General features: G+C 36.6%; 1 protein-coding gene across 3 annotated transcripts in view; it reads right to left on the bottom strand.

Annotated features, from left to right (window-relative positions):
- The window catches only part of RERE (arginine-glutamic acid dipeptide repeats), a 404,029-nt gene that overhangs the window by 161,486 nt on the left and 221,360 nt on the right, over positions 1-21,183 (bottom strand). For all 3 annotated transcript variants that reach the window (XM_046660504.1, XM_046660507.1, XM_046660505.1), the window contains 3 exons: positions 15,415-15,520; positions 13,438-13,534; positions 1,701-1,805 (listed from right to left, as the gene is read on the bottom strand). In XM_046660504.1, coding sequence (XP_046516460.1) covers positions 1,701-1,805; positions 13,438-13,534; positions 15,415-15,520 — 308 coding nt within the window. The remainder of the gene's footprint in view (positions 1-1,700; positions 1,806-13,437; positions 13,535-15,414; positions 15,521-21,183) is intronic.

Raw genomic sequence — 21,183 nt, 5'->3', positions numbered from 1 at the left:
GAAAGTCAAAGCATTACAAGAAGTGATTCAGGATGCAAATCCTATAAATGCACTGGTATAGGCACCTCTTTGTGTTGCTTTTTCAGGTGAGAGAAAAATAACATCCTTGTACTGTATACCTGACCCACATTTTAAAACAAAATTGATGGGAAGTATCATTCTGAATGACCGCCAGCAACACACAATGAATAATGAAACGGGAACTTGCATGAGTCTCTACTTTACAGAGCTAAGTTATATATCACTTTTAATACACACTTAGCAAAAACAGATGCATAACCAAAACCAGTAAAAAATAAATTTGGTTGACTGTTATGAATTCAAGAGCTAAACATTTGAAACACAAAAGCTATTTAGTCAATTTGCTAATACAATCTAACTTGTGCAATATGACAACTGTTATCAGATAGTTTAATAAACAGGGCATCACTGAAACAAAAGGCTCCTTTGTATCTAGACAGAAACCCAAGTTCAAGTGTTCCACTCTTCACTTGGGCAACAGGAAGATATGACCAGGCAGTCAATAAATGTGCATATGAAATAAACATTTCAAAATGTAAGATGCTTTTGAAATATTACCATCGATCAGCTTTGTCATTGGGAAAGGGCATACTTTTGAAAGAAAAATAAAAGCTCAAATTCACTGTTTTCTAAAGAAAAAAAGGTAAGCAAAAAGGTGACCATTACATTATTAGCCCTATTACTGCTGTCTAGTAAATAGAGACACTAACATATATGCCCCAATAGAGCTTTATGCAATCTCTTACAGCCACAAAAAAGAATATGTTGCCTTTTATTAACCCTAAGTTGACTGTCTAAACAGCAACATTTTAAATTTTACATATAATTTCTCGGCATCCTCTAGGGAAACATTTTCACTAAAACAATACCCATCTTGCAATTACACTTAATGTAGTTCTTCCACTAACTTCCTTGAGCCAAGTATCTTTAATTTCTTTCTAAATCCTCATATTTGTAGATTATGCCTTGGGTGTCCTGAGCAGAGACTACTCGATCACCTGCTAACATGTTTAAAACCCTTAATGAAACACGTTTGGTACAGGATAAATACAAACGTGTATACCTTTACAGAAGTTCTTCCATGTCTAAGTTAAATTATGTACAGACAAAAACAAAGAATTCTGGTAAATTATTTTGACTGTTTTTCATTTAAAAAATAATTCTTCCTGTTACATAAGTCTTACCAAGATGGTTGAGAACCGGATGTATGCATCTCCTACTAGTGGTCTTACTAGAAATATTTCAGTGAGTGTTCCTCGGGTTTTACTAAGTGAACAAAACAAATGACTAACCAACAAACTTTCCTTAATGTGCCAGTGTTTACAATACGGTAACACGGGAGGCTTGAGAGAATGTGCATTAAGGTAATGATCTGCATTAAGGTAATAATCTGCCAATTCATAAGTTCAAAACACAGATCAACTAAACATATGTCTTTATCTTGCCCTCTCTAAACCCAAATTTTCTCAGTTTTCCTTTCTTAAAAAAATAAAGTACAGACAATAAGATGCTTTAGACACGAAAGACATTAACTAGAACTCCTTCCAAAAAGATTTACTATAGGATTTTAAGGTCGTTTTTTAAAATCGTATTAGTATATGCCCAGATATGTAAACACACACACATACAAGTGAGAAAAGTAAAAGTTCTCACTGAGTGGGCCCAAGTGACTCACTTACCTTGTCTCAGGGTTGTAGCCTAATATGTAGAAAAATGAATCCACTCGGGCTTTAAACTCTCTAGCAGCAAATATGTCAGAAAAATGGGAAATGTTACACTTCCCTCTGAAAATAAACAAACAAACAAAAATACATTAGTAATACCCTCAATTGCTTTGCAAACCAAAATATAACTGGATGGGCAAGGGTGGGGAAAGATATAACTAAATCTATGCTACTCTAAGACATGCAGAATAAGCTATAAACTCCATAATTATCTATTCAGAAAACTGGAAGTTCCAAAAGAAGAAAACGTCCAGTATTATATCTTTTTGTTTCATGACTGCTTCAACCTACAACTTTACAATTTAACTGTTTTCATCTCACCATTTTAGTCAGAGAGTAAAATTAATTAAACCACAAAGATAAATTGAGGATAGAACTGTGATAAAAGGATATTAAACTAGAAATGGCAGGGAAAAGTTCAAACCACAGTTAAATTACTTTATGAAAACAATCCATCTAAAGTCTTTCTAAATCATCAAAGCAAAATGGACTTTTTCTTCCTGCTACCTTATGACAGGCACAATGTATAAGTGTTAAATATTTTTCTTCTCTTTTAATGTGCAAGAAATAAACTGACTTGGAAATTAAAAACTAGAGAAATTTTAACTTTTTAAATACATACATGGGCTCTAATATACAAACAATACCTCCCAAATTTTCAGGTAACATTAAATAACTAAGTTGGGAAACACTTTCCCATGGATATATTGCAATAAAGAGCAGTAAGGTTTCCAAGTTCACCTACCAACAAAAGGTAAAGCATAATATAACTGAAAACTCTACAATACTACAGAACTCCTTATGCAGTGTTTCTATGCACCAAATGTAAATGTCAGAAACATTATACCACGTGGTAGGGCCCACCTTCCCGCTACACACACACACAGGTGTGCGAGCACACGCGCGCACGCGCACACACTCACACATACACAGAGATATACACCTGTTGGGAGAATTCCCAGGGTTCCCAAAGAGGCAGGGAGGTTTTAAGAACTCCAACTCCCTCAGTGGTCACAGAAGGTAACTTGAAAGTCTAGTGGAAGCCAACGGCTGCAATTAAAGGAGATGGAACGGGAGAACTGAAAGCACACCAATGCAGGGTGCACCCAGGGACGTGCCCTCCCACTGCACAAACAGGCATTCCATTCCTATCAGGACTCCAGGAGCTGGCACATTAACAACACACACTCAGCTAATGGCCAAGGTGTGAGTGAAAGAAACTGGCTGAGGGATATCAACATGGGGATAGACAATCATTCACTTCCTACTGAGAAATTAAAAAACAATGTCCTCCTTTCCCACAGGGCTTAAGTAACCGTGACCAAAGCTCCAGTAATGGGCAGAAGCTAAGATAGACCCAGACAATCTCCATTTTACAATTAAACAAAAATGCTACTGATTTAGTAAAGTTCCTTTGGGAACTACTGATTAGAAGATAATCCAAGGATACTGGGCACGTGAAATGTGGCTGGTGTAACTGAAGAGAACTGGATTTTAACTTTTACTTCATCTTAATTAATGTAAATTTAAATAGCCACATGTGGCTAGTGGCTACTATACTGAACACCACAAACTGTTAATAGAACATTTCCATCATCACAGAAAGTTCTATTGGAAGCACTGATTTGAAGTTAACAAGATAACAATTAAAGAAAAATATGGACTAGGTATCAACTTTCCATACCCAGGACTTATCCTTCTAGTATTTAGCTGGCATTAAAATGAGCTTTTGGAAAAGACAACGCAGGTAAGATCACTGAACAAAGCATTCACTCCGTAACTAACTACCCATCTATCATAAGTGATTTAGTCCCTGAAGCTTAGAATAAACAGCTAAGTTCCTTTTTCAGTTAAATAGGGATAAGAATACCTATTACATTTATCTCATAAAAATATTAAGAAGATCAAATAAGAAGTCTAGGAAACTTTGTGTACTATTCAGTGCTATGTAAAATAAGTTATTTCCATCACTGTCCATTACTAAGAAAAGTGCTTCTTCTTTTACTATTCTTTGTTATTACTCAAATTTAAGTTAACCCTTAAACTTGAGTAATTAATTAATGTATTAATGAAAGGTACAGAAACCCCACCAACCCACAATTCTAAACAAAGGCACTGGAAGTCAGACATGTTTATGAAGGGCTTCTCAATCTCAGCACTAATGACATTTTGAACTGAAGAACTCTTTGCTGTCAGGGGCTGTGCTGTATTTAGCAGCATCCCTGGCCTCTACCCCATAGCGCCCACACACACATCAATGTGACAATCAAAAATATCTAACCACATTGCCCAATGTTCCCTGGGAAGAGCACCACAACTGGTTTAGGGAAAGCCAAAAGCAGTAAGAAGAAAAGCATATCATCTGATAAATTACTATGACATTGTAATAAAAGGGATTTTATCTGCCATTATGTCCTCTATTTACTTCCTGTTTGATTCTATGAAGGGTATTGATTTTTGCATGTAATTTTATATCCTGCTACTAGACCGAATTCTTTATTTGATTTTAATCATTGATTCTTTGAGGTTTTCCAGATACGCTGTTATTTGCAAATAAACATAGTTTTGCTTCTTCTTTACCCTCCTTAAGCCTCTAATTACATTGAACCTCTAATACAATGTGGAAAGTAGTAGAAATAGTGGGCATCCTTGCCTTGTTCCTGATCTCAGTAGAAATGTTTCTCAGGTGTCCCCATTATATATGACACTAGCTTTAGAAATAATCTTATCATAATGATAGCTTTGGAGATATGGTTTCCTTAGACTTATTAACGTGGTATATGATACTAACAAAGTCTCTAATATTGAATCCACCTTGCATTCCTGGAACAAACCCCAGTTGGTCATAATGTATTTTTTAATGAGATAGAAGTTTTTTTAAAGATTTGATTAATTAGATCTAATGCTTTTCTCATTAACTTCTGCTTTCATCTTTATAATTTCCTTCTTCATACTTTCTTGTTGCTGTTGTTCATAACAACCTTATTCATACTAGCCTAGAAATGATCCAAATGTTCATCAACAGGGAAATGAGTAAACAAATCACTGTGTATTTGCACAATGAAATACTACGCAACAATACAAAGGAAAGAGCTACTAATACATAGCACATCATGGAAAAATCTCACATATTAAATGTTGAGTAAAAGAAGGCAGACACAAAAAAGTACATACTTATGATTACATTTATATGAAGTTCTACAACAAGCAAAAGTAATTTATGGTGAGAGAAATCAGAATAGTAGTTGCTTCCGGGTGGGAAGTTTTGAAAGGAAAGTAGCTTAAGGCAACTTTCTCGGATGATGGGACTATTCCATGCCTTATTTAGGGTCAAGCAAATTTATCAAAATTTATGAAAATATAAACTTAAAATCTGCACTTTACGGTATACTAGAAAAGAAGCATTGGGAAAAACAAAACAAGAGTCATTAGCATGTAGCTGTGGCTATTTAAAGTTGCTGTTTGTTCCAAGTTAATGAGCCCTCCTGTACTGGGTCCTGAGTATTGAGCAGAACTGAAGAGAGGGATGACATGAACAGGTAAATGCACTGTGGTTGACTCTGACTAGCTGGCATCCATTTTGAAATACTTTTCCTATCACTTCTTGCTGAAGAGTAGTGCTTACATTTAAAAATGTGTGTATATGTGTGAGCATCATTTTAAGCATTCAATATTTTTTCTCCAGAGACCTCCTTTCATCACGCACTCTCTCAAAAGCAGTACATTATTTGACAGTGTTTGTGGAATGGAGGAGAAGAGATTGTTAAAAGAGAGAATATTGCCATCACTCCTACCTTGCTGAAATATCTGGTTTCAGAGCCTCCTAAGGTCCTATATACCCCATTTCTTATGTGACACTTCACTGTTAACAGAAAATATGACTAAAGACAGGGAAGCCCCACATCTTAGGGTCCTTTCATTCATCAGTAACAAAGGCTTCCTTGGAAAGACTCATTCAGTAGTCCTTTGGTGTGTTGTCCCACAGAGCTATGCTCTGGGCACTGCACCATCTGAAGAGTCCTCTGGCGAGTGGGAGGAAGCTATTTCAAGGAGATGAAGGAGAGGGAAGAGAACTTTCCTATGCAAGGAGAGAATACAAATGGCAACTGCAGCCCAGAAATTCATTCCCTTAAAATTATCCATAACTAGGAAAGTCTGTGTATATCCCTGGGCATGTGCAAACTCGGAGAAACTTGTGAAGAGGTACGCGAGCATGTACAGAATGCTTATAGTAGCATGTTTGTTTACAGCTGTTGTTATCACTCTCAGCCAAAAATGAAGAGGGAAAAAAGATTTTGAGATAGAATCAGTATCTTGTCTACTGTAAGCCATGTGATTAATGGCAGGCATAGGATTTTTTTTTTTTTAATTTCTTTTCTGTTTCTAGCTCTGTTTCTCTTGTCTTCCTATGGGTTATCTGAACAGTTTTTAGGATTCCATACTGATTTATTTATAGCGTTTTGAATATATCACTCTGGTTTTCTCAGTGGTTGCTCTAAGTATAACACAACATTCCTTTCACTTAAGTTCCTTTTCTTTAAAAAAGATTGGCACCTGAGCTAACATCTGTTGCCAATCTTCTGGGGTTTTATTGGTTTTTCCCCCCTTCTTCTTCTCCCCTCTAGCTCCCCCCAAAGCACCCCCAGTACGGAGTTGTATATTCTAGTTGTGCTATGTGGGACGCCGCCTCAGCAAGGCCTAATGAGCAGTGCTAGGCCCATGCCCAGGATCAGAACCTGGGAAACCCTGGGTTGCCGAAGTGGAGCGTGAACTTAACCACTTGGCCATTGGGCCAGCCCCCACTTAAGTCCCTTTGCCTCTCCATTTTTTAAATCCAATTGTCTTAAGTATTTCCTCTATATACATTGAACACAACATCAGTGCATTCTTTTGATTTATTTGTTGTTCTTTTTATCACTTAAGCTGGAAATTTAACTCATTTAATTTTATTTTTTCATTTAAATTGATGTGTTTATTATAACTAGTTTTCCTCTGATCATGAATGCAGGCCATAAATCCTGGTATATAGTATTTTTACTGTCATTTTAAAAAATTTCTTTAATTTCAGTTTGTATTTCCCCTTCTACTCAGGAGTTGTTTAATAGGAAGTTTTAAATTTCCAGGTGAGAGTCTTTCTGTTCTTCGTTTCTGTTTGTAAACTATAGTTTTATTGCATTTTAATCGGATATATGTTTTCTTTGTGATCTTAATATATGATGAATTTTTGAGAATATGCCAAGGCACATAAGAAGAATGAATATATTTTTGACTATCAGGGTATAGAGTTCAATATATGTCTGTAAGATTAAATGCATAGGAATAAATGTAACAAGAATGAGAAAATCTCTAGAAGGAAAATTCTTGAACACTCCTGAAGGACACATAAGTAAACATGAATAAATGGAAAAACATCCCGTTTTTGGATAGGAAAACTCAACATGGCATTTCACCATAGCTTGACCTACAAATTCAATGCAATCCTAATACAAACATCAACTAGCTTTTTTTTATGGAATGAAACAAGTTAATACTAAGATTCACATGGAAAAACAAATAACTGAAAAAGGGGGGAACTAGCCCCATCAGACATTAAAACATACTACAAAGCTTCTCTAATTAAAAGAGTGTGGTTACTGACCTACAGGCAATAGAATACAGACTAGCAAGTTCTAAATACATAAGGAAAATAATATATGACACAGGTGGCATCTCAAACCACTGAGCTAAAAGTAGACTTTTTAATAAATGGTCCTGGGACAACTGGGTAGAATTCTTCTTTAAACTTGGTGTAGAGAAAGGTTTTCTAACTATGACTCAAAGTCCTGAGGGAATAAAAGAAAAGACTGATAAATTTGACTGGATAAAAATAAGCTTTGCATAATTTTTTTAAAACCCATAATATTAAAAGAAAACTGATAGAAGAGGGAGAAAATATTTGCAAAAGATATAATAGACACATAAAGAACTTTTTAGAAGTGAAAGACAGACAAAAACCCAACAGAAAAGATTTGAACAGACAATTCACTAAAGAACAGACAAAAATACCCTATGAAAAATGCTCAAACACACTCACTGTTAGTAAAATAAAGTGAAACAACACTGAAATACTATTTCTCACCTATTTGACTGGCAAAATTTCAAAAACTAAGACAATATATTCTGTTGAGGAAACAGTAAGTCTAAGACATTGTTGAAGGGAATGCAAATTGGTATATGTTTTCTGGAGGGAAACTACATAAACATAAGCCTTTCCATCCAGCAACCCCTATCCTATAAATGCACACTGAAGATACACATCCAACAATAAAGAAATAAGGTGAGTGGGAAAGAAGTGGGCAAAGAAAACAGCAGGGTGAAGACTACATCTTTTTAGTGTGACCCTGAGAACCAGAGCAATAGGCCACAAACTCTCACGTACCCTAAAAACAAACAGTCCAAATCAACCAGTAGGACCCAAAACAGCACGCAAAGTGAATCAAATGAACCTAACTGTATTACAAATGAGTAACACAATCACATGTAAGGAGGTATGAAAGAAGAGAACTGACCTAAGCAACTTTGGAAAACAGTATCTTGCCAATACACTTTAAAGACAAAACTTTAGTCAGTAAATGTGTTTCTCACAGGGATATGGGTTACAAATTCTGAAACTAAACTATGTGCGTTCTACAATTGAATAAAAATAAGCAAATATAAATATATTTTAAACAACCCAAGAACTGAGTTTTTCACTGTTGAAGAAAGAAGTTACAAATAGAGGAAAGGGGAAGGATAAAATGAATCTTGTGGTGTTGGACTGGAAGCTTGCTTTCCCCTTCTCTGCTCTCAGCCATGGGAGGATACAAGGAGAAGCCGGCGGTCCAGAAGAGGGATGTCACCAGAACTCAAACATGCTGGCACCCTGATCTCGGACTTCCAGCCTCCAGAACTGTGAGAAACAAATTTCTGTTGTTTATAAGCCACCCAGTCTATGGTACTTTGTTATAGCAGCCCAAATGTAGTAAGACATTAGTGAAAGTTAAATAAGGTCTTCAGTTCAATGGTATTATACTAATGCTAAGCAATTTCCAGGTTCTGATAACTGTACTACAGTTACGTAGAATGTTAACACCAAGGAAGATTGCGGGAGGGATATACGGAAACTCCGCACATGTAACTTCTCTGTGTGTCTAAAAGTAGCTTCAAATAAAATAATTTTAAAAGGACTATGAAGTATTCAAGGGCAGAGAGAGCATGTCATTCAGATGGGTGTTCCCAGCACCTACAGAGCCCTTCCTCTACTAGTGGCTCAATAACATGTTAAATGATGAATGAATAAATTAATTAAATGACTGACAAGTTATTGAGTCTAATGAAGTACTAAGCATGCACAGACAACACAACAAAAATGCTGCAGGTTGAAGTTATTTCACATATAAAAATAAGTGTAGACTAAAGCCAGGAAATGAATCTTAAACAGCAAAACTAAGAGCTCTGGGGCATCATAAAACTCCTTCAGGAACTTGCAAGAGCTAAAGGAATTTTGTAAATGCTAAGGAATGGTTGGGGAACTATACAAAGATGTAATTAATCTGTTTTAATCTCTACACATATATGATCCTAGCTGTCCATAACCAAGTAAGGAGATAAATTAATTCAGAATGAAAAGAGGGATATTAGAAGCCCTGAAGAGCTAGTTTATGGTTTCTTGGCCCTGTGCTTCCAGAAAACTCACAAATAAAACACATTCCTATAATATGAATACCTAGGTAAGATGACAGCTTGTAACCTGACCTACCTTAGGATAGTTTTTTTCCAAGTGAATACTTGAAGTAAGAAGCAGAAAAACAGAAAGTCGGAAAACAGCCCTCAAGCTGATGAGATATTTATGATCTCCTGGGCTGCCCTCCACAATCAATACTTGAGAATTCATTGTTACAAGTGCAGAGCCAGGATAAACCTGAAAATGTTGCCCATGCCACACATTCACAGTCCAATCACAAAGCAGTCTCTTTAGATCCTTTGATCGTCAATAAAACATTATCCTTAGGGTGAAAAAAGTTACACGGCAAACAAATTGCAAACTACAATTTTTATTTAGCTTAATAAAATTTATCTGCTCATTCTCAGAGCAGGTTTACCTGCTCATTCTTGGGGCATCTAGAGATGGCTCCTTGAGCTAAACTCTTCTCCCCATAACTGAAGTAATCTGAGAATCCAAGCAACCCACCCAAGGGGCCAGAGAAAGAGAAAATAAATGTATGCTAGTAACTGTACCATCAATAACTCAATACAGAATTATATTTAATTTCACTTTTTCTTTTCTCTCTTTTACGCTTTTAAGAACTCAATTCAGATTCAATAAGCATAAGCACTACTCATGTTATTGAGCGGGAGACACTCTGTAAGACACTTTTTCACACAACTTATCTTACTGGATGTAGAACCAGAAGATGTGTGTTGGGTTCAGGGTTCTGTCAGTTAATCACGTGACCCTGAATAAGACTGTCAGGAGGGTGGCTCAAAGGTTAACAAACTTCACCTTCGTCACAAAACTACATGGCAGAGCCAGGATTCAAACCGAAGTCTTCTAATTTCAGTTTGGTGCTTTTTCTATTATACCAATATCCAAAATACTTACCTGGGAATAAGGAGAACTCAAAAATACTCTGCTCAAGATACTAACTTTATTATATGGTTATTGATAAATGTAATGAAGAACAAAAAATAAACAGCTGTAGAAACTTAGCTTGAAAGGTAGGGATGAGGGACAGCCAAGACAAGAACTCAGAAACAACAGCAAAGCAGTCATGCTGGACCTCGACACAAGATTTCTAAAACTATGAAGATCCCACAGTCTCTCCTAGGGATAAGTTTAAGTTGGGTAGGAAAATGCTACAGTCTCAATTTACACAGAAGAGGCTGCAAAGGAATTTTGTCTTCTTTTTGATTCATGATGGCTAAAGGACAAAGTTCTCCCTTCCTTCTTTATAACCCAACCTCAGCACCAGCTTGAAAGAGAAAGTTATGTATCATTTCCTCCTGAGTGAATGGAGTGGCAAGAACCCCAAGAGTCGGTGTGAGACCAATGAATCCATACAACCCAGCACTTTGATCTTAGAGAAGAATGGTGCAAAGCACTAACACTATCCGTCTTTTTCTTTCCTTTTTCTTTTTTGTCCTTCACGGTTTTTCATTATATTTATTTGATCCTCTTTCATGTGCCTACGCACTATTTTATTTATCTCGCTTTCAAATTTGAATTTATTTTTGGCAGTACTGCTTTATATCTATGGAGAAAGAAAAAATTCTTTCTGTGGATAAATGGTGAAGAAAAGATTGGAAGAAAAAGTTAAAGCTTAATATACCCCCCACCCAACAATATTTTTTAATTAAAGTAATCTAGCTTTGGTGAAGACAAAAGGAATAAACAGAGATTCCTGGGGGCACTGTCATTCAATTCTGCTTTTATCAAAGATGATCTTACAGTGAGCAATCAGCCACTGAGAACCAGGTGAGATTACTAAGCAACAGTAAGAACCATAGAGATGAGCTCCAGATGCAGGCAAATGTCAATATGTCCACAAGCATTTACTGAGCATCTACTAGGCCAGATCATTCAGTAACTATGTGACCACTATCATCTGGTGTCTTTGATAAAAAACCCAACTGTCAAGTCACACATAAGATGCTCTTTTTGAAGCCAACAAAATCAAATTTAAGATTACAGCTTTATAAAATCACTTTATGACCACTTTAAAGAAAATACCACAGGAGAAAATAACTAATCAATAGAAGGGCTCCAAGTCACATAGACAGTGAAAAGAAGATAAGGAATCACCACTTTAGTACTCCAGCCCTTTAGTGGCCAATGAAGAGACAGTGACCTATACATTTACACATCTCCAGAAAATATGATTGTAAACTTGGTTAAAGTAAATTAATCTGGGTCCAGCTGGAATTGCCTAGGACAACCAGCTCTTCTAAAAATGCTAAAATAGCATAAAATAACTTTATAAATTGTAATAGCCTCTAATAAATACTCAAATATACTAACTTTAAGCAAATATATCAAAACATATTGAATAACCAGGGCTACATATCTCATCTATTTGTTTTAACTTCAACCCTAAATCGCTCAAAATCATTTACCTCAACCAATGAAACAAGATGGAAAGAGGAGGGAAAAAGTATGCAAAGCAGGATAAGAAATAATCCCAGGATCAAGCCACTTGTCTTAGCTAACAATTTAATAGTTCCATGAAACTATCCAACCTCCCATTAACTTGCTTTCTTTAGCATGTGAGTTTAAGATCAGAAAGCCATCACCACAAAGACACAAAAAGCTTGTGGGAATTTTAGAACAAGTTTATAAAACACCACAGGAATTCTCTAAATTTATCTGAGGTCCTATAAGAAGCCAAATCTAACCACATATGCTCCCTCCCCTACAGCGGGGGTTGGCCAACTCTAGCCCATAAGCCAAATCTGGCCCATTGCCTGTTTTTGTTCAGCCTGAGAACTAAAAATGGCTTTTACATTTTTAAATGGCTAAAAAAAAAAATCAAATGAAATTCAAATTTCAGTGTCCTTAAATAAAGTTTTATTGGCGCACAGCCACCTCATTTATTTACATGTTGCCTATGGCTTTTGCGCTACAATGACTAAGATGAGTAGTTTCAACAGAGAAAGATTTTGTAAGATTATCTGGCCCAAAAAGTTTGTCAAAACCTGCCCTACATTAAAAGTTGCTACTAATTTGCCTTGAAATAACTAGCTTTAGCTATGTAGCTTTGCACAAGAGACTCCAGATGGTTTTTACTGAGTACCATCTGAGCAATATAATAATTATTGTATCTCATTATAGTTCAGCTAAAAGCCAGCAAATCTCTATGACTTTTTTTTAAACCGTATTTAACAAAGAAAGGTCTTTCATCACTTTATTATTTCCAGTGCAGAAAGAGTTATAAGAATATTATTTGTCTTATTTCCACTTAAGAAGCCCAAAGTCTTCTACTTATATACAAAATACACCAGAATATATGGGCATCCTTTTCTTGAAAGAGACAGAAAATATCAGACGGTGCAAAATAGGGGCTCATAGTCACTTTTTGACATAATTACTAAGACATTAAGATTAACTGCAATGTTACCTTTGCCTCAGAATAAAATCTTCAGTATATTCTCCCTACCCCCAAGCATTTTAGTAGGAAATTTTTCATATATACAGAAAATTGAAAGAATAGATCAATGAAAATTTCTGTAAACTTTGCTTAGATTCTCAATTAATTACATGCCGCTATATTTGTTTCACCCATTTCTTTATCTACCTTTTCTAGTGGCAGTAACTGAATCTCTTTAGGAAATAATCTGTAGTCCATCATAATATTTCACCCTAAATATTTTAGCAACCACTACCAGGACAGTCATTATCAAGGAAATAAAGACACAAAACTATAGAGAGGGTGTAAAAAAAATAAAATAGACAAAAATAGTTTTGTTTTCTTTTTCTCACACAGATGAGTGAAGATACAGGCAACCTCTGAAATCCTAATAATCCACAAAGTTAATACTGCAGTGTTAGTTTACTGAGACCATAAGAGTACTTTGATTAACATCATGATTATCAAAAGAGATCAGGATAGCTTAGACTCTCTACCTCACATGTTCGATGACTTCTCCCTCACAGGAAAGATCCATCTCTGGCACTTACCTAAGGGCAGCAGCATGGTAAGTGTCAACGTAATCAGAAATGAAGAGCTCTCGGTTCTTAATAACTGGGTCTGTAATGACAAGTTCTCTTCCAGAGTCTGTCAAAAAAAAAAAAATCAATTAATTAAGAAGATATTAAAATTGGGCTTCCCAAAACATTTAGGAAGATTTTGCAAAATTTTTCTTTCAGGTTCACCACCCACTAAAGAAAGCACAATAAATAACCAGGCCTGGTCAGCAAAATAGAGAAGAGAATTACATATAGCAGGAATAACAGGAACAAAGTATCCGGTTGGATATGTTTTATATCCTTTACTAAGTCCCCACAGTTCGCCAAAATGCATTAAGCACAAAAACGAAAAAAGAAGGAAAAAGACAAGAAATAACTATCACATTCTAGCAACTTGTAAACTACTAAAATATTTAGTGATCTAGTCCATCTTATTTTTTACTGCTATATATTCCAGGATGGGGTGAAACCACATTGGTTCTGTTGAAAAGAATAAACAAGCTACTATTTTTTTTAACTTTTTATTGAGATTACAATAGTTTACAACCTTGCGAAATTTCAGTTGTACATTATTGTCTGTCAGTCGTGTTGTAGGTGCACCACTTCACCCTTTGTGCCCACCCCCACCCCCCTTTCCCCTGGTATCCACTAATCTGTTATCTTTGTCTACATATTTAATTTCCACATATGAGTGGAGTCATACAGAGATTTTCTTTCTCTATCTGGCTTATTTCACTTAACAAGCTACTGTTTTTAATAAGGAACCATAGTTTAAATGCTTTAACAGGAATTTTTATAGTTTCAAAGAAGAAAAACAACTAGTAATATATAAAAGAACATCATTCTTCAAAACTGTCTTTGACTACTGGTTTGTTGACTCAAAACCTATCACCAAAAGCAACGCAGAAGAGTAGGAAGAATTCAGACATCAGGGCTAGACAGAGCTGGATCCCGGCCTTACATATGTGGCCTTGGCAACTCTCTTAGCATCACTAAGCCTTGATTTCCTCATCTGGAAGGGGAGAGTAACAAACCCTAATCAATGGGTAACAAACGTGAAGTCTAGCATCTCTCAAAAATCAGTAAGAAAGAGCTATGATACACCTGAACAAATGTAATATACATTTTATGTCCATATCTCATATGTAAATAAAGTTATTAGGTACAAGCTACAATGCCAGAAGGAGAAAAAGTAAAAGATGCTCTGAACTAGCTTCCTTATTATTTTGAAAGTCAAGACTCAATCTGAATTCCAAAATATTCAGAATAGCTTTGCTTTGAAAACTGATGTTCACAACCTTGAATACAGAAAAGTTCAATAATACAGATTATTGAAAAGAAAAAAAGAAATAAAATACAATCCTATAGGGTTTTAAATATTACTAGAGTTCATCATTAAGTGAGAAAAAGGATGGGGGAAAAGAAAAAAAGTGAAATTATGCGGCTGGCCCAGTGGTGTAGCGGTTAAGTTTGAATGCTCCACTTTGGCAGCCCAGGGTTCACAGGTTAGGATGGATCCCGGGCGCAGACCTAGCACTGTTCGTGAAGCCATGCTGTGGTGGCATCCCACATAAAACAGAGGAAGATTGGCACAGATGTTAGCTCCGTGACAATGTTCCCCAAGCAAAAAAGAGGAAGACTGGCAACAGATGTTAGCTCAGGACCAATCTTCCTCCCCCCAAAAAAGGACTGTTATTTCCACAGAACGCCTGTCTCTATTCAAAGGGAAAGGTGCTATGAGCACATGCTCTGACAGTTTGGGGGTTTTTTGGTGGGTTTTTTTTTTAAGGCAAAAATAATGAAAGAACTCAGCAACAAAAATAATAAACACTTCAGCAATGTCCTTATTTATAAAAGTTTTTTTAGAGGAAATTTTTCATAGTAGTTATCTCTACTTAATGAATGCTTTTAGAAGGAACTTTGTCCAAAGCTAAGAAAGTGTAAGATCAAACCAGAAAGACTATTTACCATTTTCATTATGCCGATCCTGAACCAAATGCTGATACACAGAATCTGGAACTTCAGATTGACGGTAGTACCATTTGACGTTCATGAGTAGATGGTCCCTCTTACTCTGAAAAGGAAAATCTAACAGCATTAGGAACAAGATTTCAGGTGCCCACAGGTGCATACCATACCCATGATCAAAAGCCCCTGGAAACAGGTGGACAGGCAGAGAGGGAGACAGACAATTACAACCAGGACCACAAAAATACATAAGTCAATTATGAGGTCAAATTCTACTTTTTTAAAAATCCCAGCCACAGGACCTTTCTGACTCTACCCCTCAAAGCTGCTTATTTCAGGAAACAAGACATAAAATTTGAATCTGTAAATCTCCCCAGTTTGATTAACTAATTCATTCAATATTATAGTTCTTATTTAGCATTAACTATATAGTAGTACTACATGAATACATCCTTCTTCTATCTTAATCCTTAACCACTTTGGCAATAAACATTTATAAACTGTTAGCACACTGTCAAAGCCATTATAGGCAACAAGCTGTAAAGAATTTATCCAGCAAGCCCTGGCACAAAGTCATCTCTCCAAGGTTTGCCAATCACCCAGATTGAATTACATTCTCCCTCCACTTATTGCCACTGTATTTGAAGTTACTGCTATATTGCAAACCAACAGAACAAACTATGGGTGGTGATGAAGGTACTATGAGTCCATGGAGTGGGGACTCTTGTCTTATTTATTTTCAAATTTCCAGACAACAGAACACCTTGTACATAAATATTTGTGAATAACGAAGAGTTCTATGATGATCAGGGCCTCATCAATGTCTGTGGGACATGTAACCCACGTTATCTCTAAAAGTCAACTTTGTTCCTAGTTCATTGAAAGAATAAAGGATCAAATATTGTCCTTCCATGTGAAGGCTATGGGGCTACAACTTGAGGTAGATTGTATCTGTGCACCTGGTCGTGAAACATCTCAACATGGCAGTGAACTAAGGCTTCCTGTGGCGCCTCATAAAATACTTTTCCAACCCAGGTGAGGGCCTTAAGAGACTTCCCCATGGTGAATGCAATACCACTCCTCTTAGCAGCTTCTATCTTCTCATCACAAGTCAGCAGGTCAGAAATGAATGAGCGCTGAAATTCCTCATATGTATAAAGAAGATGGCTAAATCCTAAAATACATCAAAGAGCCTTCTTTAATCAAGTAAGATGCTTTTTGCTTTACTGAGAGGTATACATAGAGTCTTCACTAAAAAGCAGGAAGGCTAAAAAAAAAAAAAAAAAAAAAAGCTTTGCTAAAATATTTAAGCCATTTAAAGAACCACACACACACAAAAAATTGCCAAACATCTTGACTGAACTCCAATGTGAAGAAGTGCTATTCCAAAGTAAATATCATAAACACGAAGATTCTTACTGTGCAAACTGTGCAATTAACTGTGTCAAATAGACAAGCCTACCAAAAAAAAAAGGGCACCATTACTGGTTTGAATAAAGTAGATTGTATACAAAGAATAATCCTACATAAGGGATACTTTTTAGGGATACTTTTTAGTTTTTATGCATTTTGCACTTTTATATTCTACACCATTTACACCGCAGGTGGGAAAATGAGGACAAATCAGTATGCTACACAACAAGAATAAATGTTATATATAGGAGTTTATAGACAGGAGCAATTACTTCCAGCAGGGAATTATGGATGGAGCAGGTAACACCTGACCTGGGAAAAAAAACTTGGGAAAGATTTCAATGGATTCTTTCCAGGCAAAGGAGGAGACCTAAGAAAGACACAAAGATAAAGTATAAGACATATCCAGATGCACATGGTCCGTCTCTCTGCAGCACAGGTAAATGTTCTGCCAGATACCGAGAGGAAGCTGAATCCCAACTGTAGTTTGGCCTTTAATGGGCTTCTAAATCTCTGGGACAAATGGAGTCTTCTATCTCCCTTGCTGACCAAATACACGGGCAGTGAGGTACAAAACACCAGGATGCGCGGAATGCAAACTGGTACAGCCACTATGGAAAACAGTATGGAGATTTCTCAAAAAGTTAAAAATAGAAATACCCTATGACCCAGCCATCCCATTACTGGGTATCTATCCTAAGAACCTGAAATCAGAAATCTCAAGAGTCCATTGCACCCCTATGTTCATCGCAGCATTATTTACAATAGCCAAGACGTGGAACCAACCTACATGCCCAGAAACTGATGATTGGATAAAGAAGATGTGGTATATATACACAATGGAATACTACTCAGCCATAAAAAAAGACAAAATTGGCCCATTCACAGCAACGTGGATGGACCTCGAGGGTATTATGTTAAGCGAAATAAGCCAGTCAGAGAAAGACGAACTCTATATGACTCCACTCATAGGTGGAAGTTAGTATATTGATAAGGAGATCTGCTCGGTGGTTACCAGGGAAAAGGGGGGGGGGGGGGGGGGGGAGGGGACAAAGGGGGAAGTGGTGTACCCACAACATGACTAACAAAAATGTACAACTGAAATCTCACAAGATTGTAATCTATCATAACATTAATAATAAAAAAAAAATATATCAGCTACTTCAATGCCTGCTATATTCCAAAACCAAGGTGTTATTTGAGAACCATTTAATTTTTCAGCAAATATTTATTGAGTTTACTATGACCCAAGTAGTGTTCTATGTGTACTGTTCTTTTTGAACAAAAGTAGACAAAAATCAAAATAAACAAAAATTCTTCTTCCCAAGGAACTTACATTTTGGTAGAGGCATATAATCTTCTAGTCTCTGAATAAAATTGAAAAATAAAATATTTGGGAAATAAATGGATTTATTTATTTAATGATTTAGGAGTAATCAATTCAATCTTTCCTAAATATAGAGAAATTTTGCATCAAGAAGTTAAAATATCTCTCAATAAAATAACAGAAATACTGCATATTTTGGAGTTGTAAGGTAAACTTGATAATAAAACCATAAAAAATAAAAAAATAAATAAATTAAAAAAAAAAAAAAAACACCAGGACGCGCAAGAGCAGCTAGAAGGCTACAGTTTCTTTCCTAGGCAGAGGGATAAAAAGCAGGACCAGGGTGAGAGCACTCATCACGGAAAGAAGGAGACAGACCAGAGGAAGGGGCGGAGCCTGTTGGCAAACTCAGTGATAAACTGACACACCGTCTAATACAGGGTTTCTCACCTCAGATTTTTGACATTTGGTCCAGATAAGTCTGTTGTGGGGGCCAGTCCTGTGCACTGTTAGATGTTTAGCAGCATCCCGGGCCTCCAACAACTAAAAGCCAGTGGCACCCCTCCCTCATTGTGACAACCAAAAATGTCTCCAAACATTGTCAAATGTCCCCTGTGGGGGCGAAATTACTCCCCAGTTGAAAACCAACGGTCTAACAGTTTCCTTTCTAAGGAAAGCTAAACCAGAATGGTAAGAATAAAGACTGGTTCAAGCACTACTGGGTGGGGAACATAGACTGCAGGTAAAAACACAGGGAAGTGTGTCATGGTTCAAAATCCCACCTCTACCACTTCCAGCTACATGACTCTGGGCATGTTACTAAGGTTCTCTGACTCTCGCCTTTTCTGTAAAATGGGAATATTGAAACCTACCTAAAAGGACTAATGAAAGAATTAAAAAGATGGAAAAGCATCTGTACAGGAGTAGGTACTAAAGAGTACTGTTTTCTCTGTTAATAAGTGACTATAACCTGTGCTTCACAGAAAAATTTCAAGAACTTTGCTGAAAATTGTAGGAGTTATTTCTTCACCAGCATATGATTTCTTTCAAGAGATGACAGTGATCTCTAATCACTGAGCTACTAATGGATGCTTCAATGCTCACCGTAATGAATTTCTCTATAGCACACAAAGGAATTTGGACCTACTAGCAGTCCTAGCAACAATGTTCTAAAACCTATACTTCTATGTATTTCTGTAACACATCTAAGATGTCTGAAAACCAAAAGAACAGAAATAATCTTAAAAGTACCATAACTGGCAATCATATGTACAATGACTATTTTTCAGAACCAAGCCAGTGATTCTGGCAACCTTTTGAGGTCACATTATGTTATCTTCTGTCACAGGCATATTTAATGACTACACACACACAATCACTGCTCTAGTTTATTTTGTACCTAGGTTTATGACTCCTAATAGTAGCCTTTACAAAGGCAGTTGAAAGTGTACTGGACTTCCTAATGCAATACTGCCCTACAACCAGGGAGCGGCAGCATTGCATTAAAAAACCTCCAGGATCTTAATGCATGGATGCAGCACAACAAAGGTAGACTCAAAACAAACAAAAGTTTTGAACAAATTTAAGTAGCTGTAATAGACAAAATCTTCCTAAACAGGCCAGGAACTTAGTTTAAGATTAGACATCTATAAAGGGAGGCAGTGCGCATTTCAGAGGGTATTAGACTAAAACTAGGTAATCTAGGATTCTAGTCCTGTCTGCATGCAACCACTAGATAACTGAGGGTGACCTTAGTGGAGTTACCTAGCCATCAGACAAGTGAAGGGTCAGAACAGGATGATTTCTACGGTCTCGTTCCATCTTACACGCTTATGTCTAGGTTGCTTCCCCAGACAAAACCGAGGAGATAGATAAAATGGGGCAGGAGACAATCCCTCCTGTTTTCTCTATATCAACACAATGGCATTAGCTAACATTACCATCCTAAACAAGTTCTACAGATTAAAATGTCATCTTCCGTGGAAGCTGACTGCTGTGCACTGAGGAACAGCAAAAGGGAGCAAGGGAGCATCCCCTCTTCCAAAGCCACCTCAGACACAGGTGCTGTTCGAACATTAACCATAAGAAATCATCATCTTCCCACTGTTCACCAAAGACTGCTGCTCAAAATCACAGAAAATTAAAGGCAGAAGTCAACTTCGAGATATATCATTTAATTCAACCCAAATCACCTGGGTTTGAATCATGGTTTGAATCATGGCTGAAACTTACTTAAGCTGTGTGACTTCAGGCAAATGACTTCTCCAAGCCTCAATTCTCTCATACACAAAATGAGGAAAAAATAATAGTCTCTACCTTACTAGGTTGTGAGGATTAAATAAATGAATATAAATGGAATGGATTGGCCCTCAATAAATGTTGGATATTATTATTACTGTTTTACAGATGAAGGAGAGGAGTCAAGCTATAAGAAGAAGCTGCTTATAAATTTTGCTTTTCCCAGATTCAACATCATGCTAATAACAGCAATACAAAATCATGTAGCAAACTAGGGGGGAAGTATCTTCACTTTTGCAACAATTCAAGAAGTACATCACATATTTCTAACAAACATGCTTCATTATTGACTAGTGATACAACTGTAACAAAGGCATAAAGGTCAAAGTGGCTATAAATGACACACTTTAAACAGAACGCTAAGGAAGAGGGAAGTGGTCAGAAGCTTCCTATGTGAAGGCACCCTGGGGTATATTTCTGAATACAGAGAAGAGCCCACTGGGAAGTAAATAATTTCTCATTATTTTATCTTTAGAGAGAGAATGAGTGATTGATTACAAGTGGTAGGATACACTAGCATTAAGAGAAAACCATCAAACAGGAGCAGTCCAATCAGCTTACAGTAAGGTTTCACAGGAGTGGCTCTGTGCAAAAAAGAGGAGGAGTTGATTCTGGGTTAAATTATGTATTCTGCCACATCCCTGGCCTGGATTTCTTTGAAATGAGGGATGTATGTAAATTTAAGGAAATAAAGAGTTTAATAGAGGACAAAACCCATCCTTACCTGGGTT

The sequence above is a fragment of the Equus quagga genome, chromosome 5 (genome assembly GCF_021613505.1).
Source record: "Equus quagga isolate Etosha38 chromosome 5, UCLA_HA_Equagga_1.0, whole genome shotgun sequence".
Taxonomy (NCBI): domain Eukaryota; kingdom Metazoa; phylum Chordata; class Mammalia; order Perissodactyla; family Equidae; genus Equus; species Equus quagga.
This window is presented reverse-complemented; position numbering and strand designations above follow the sequence as displayed.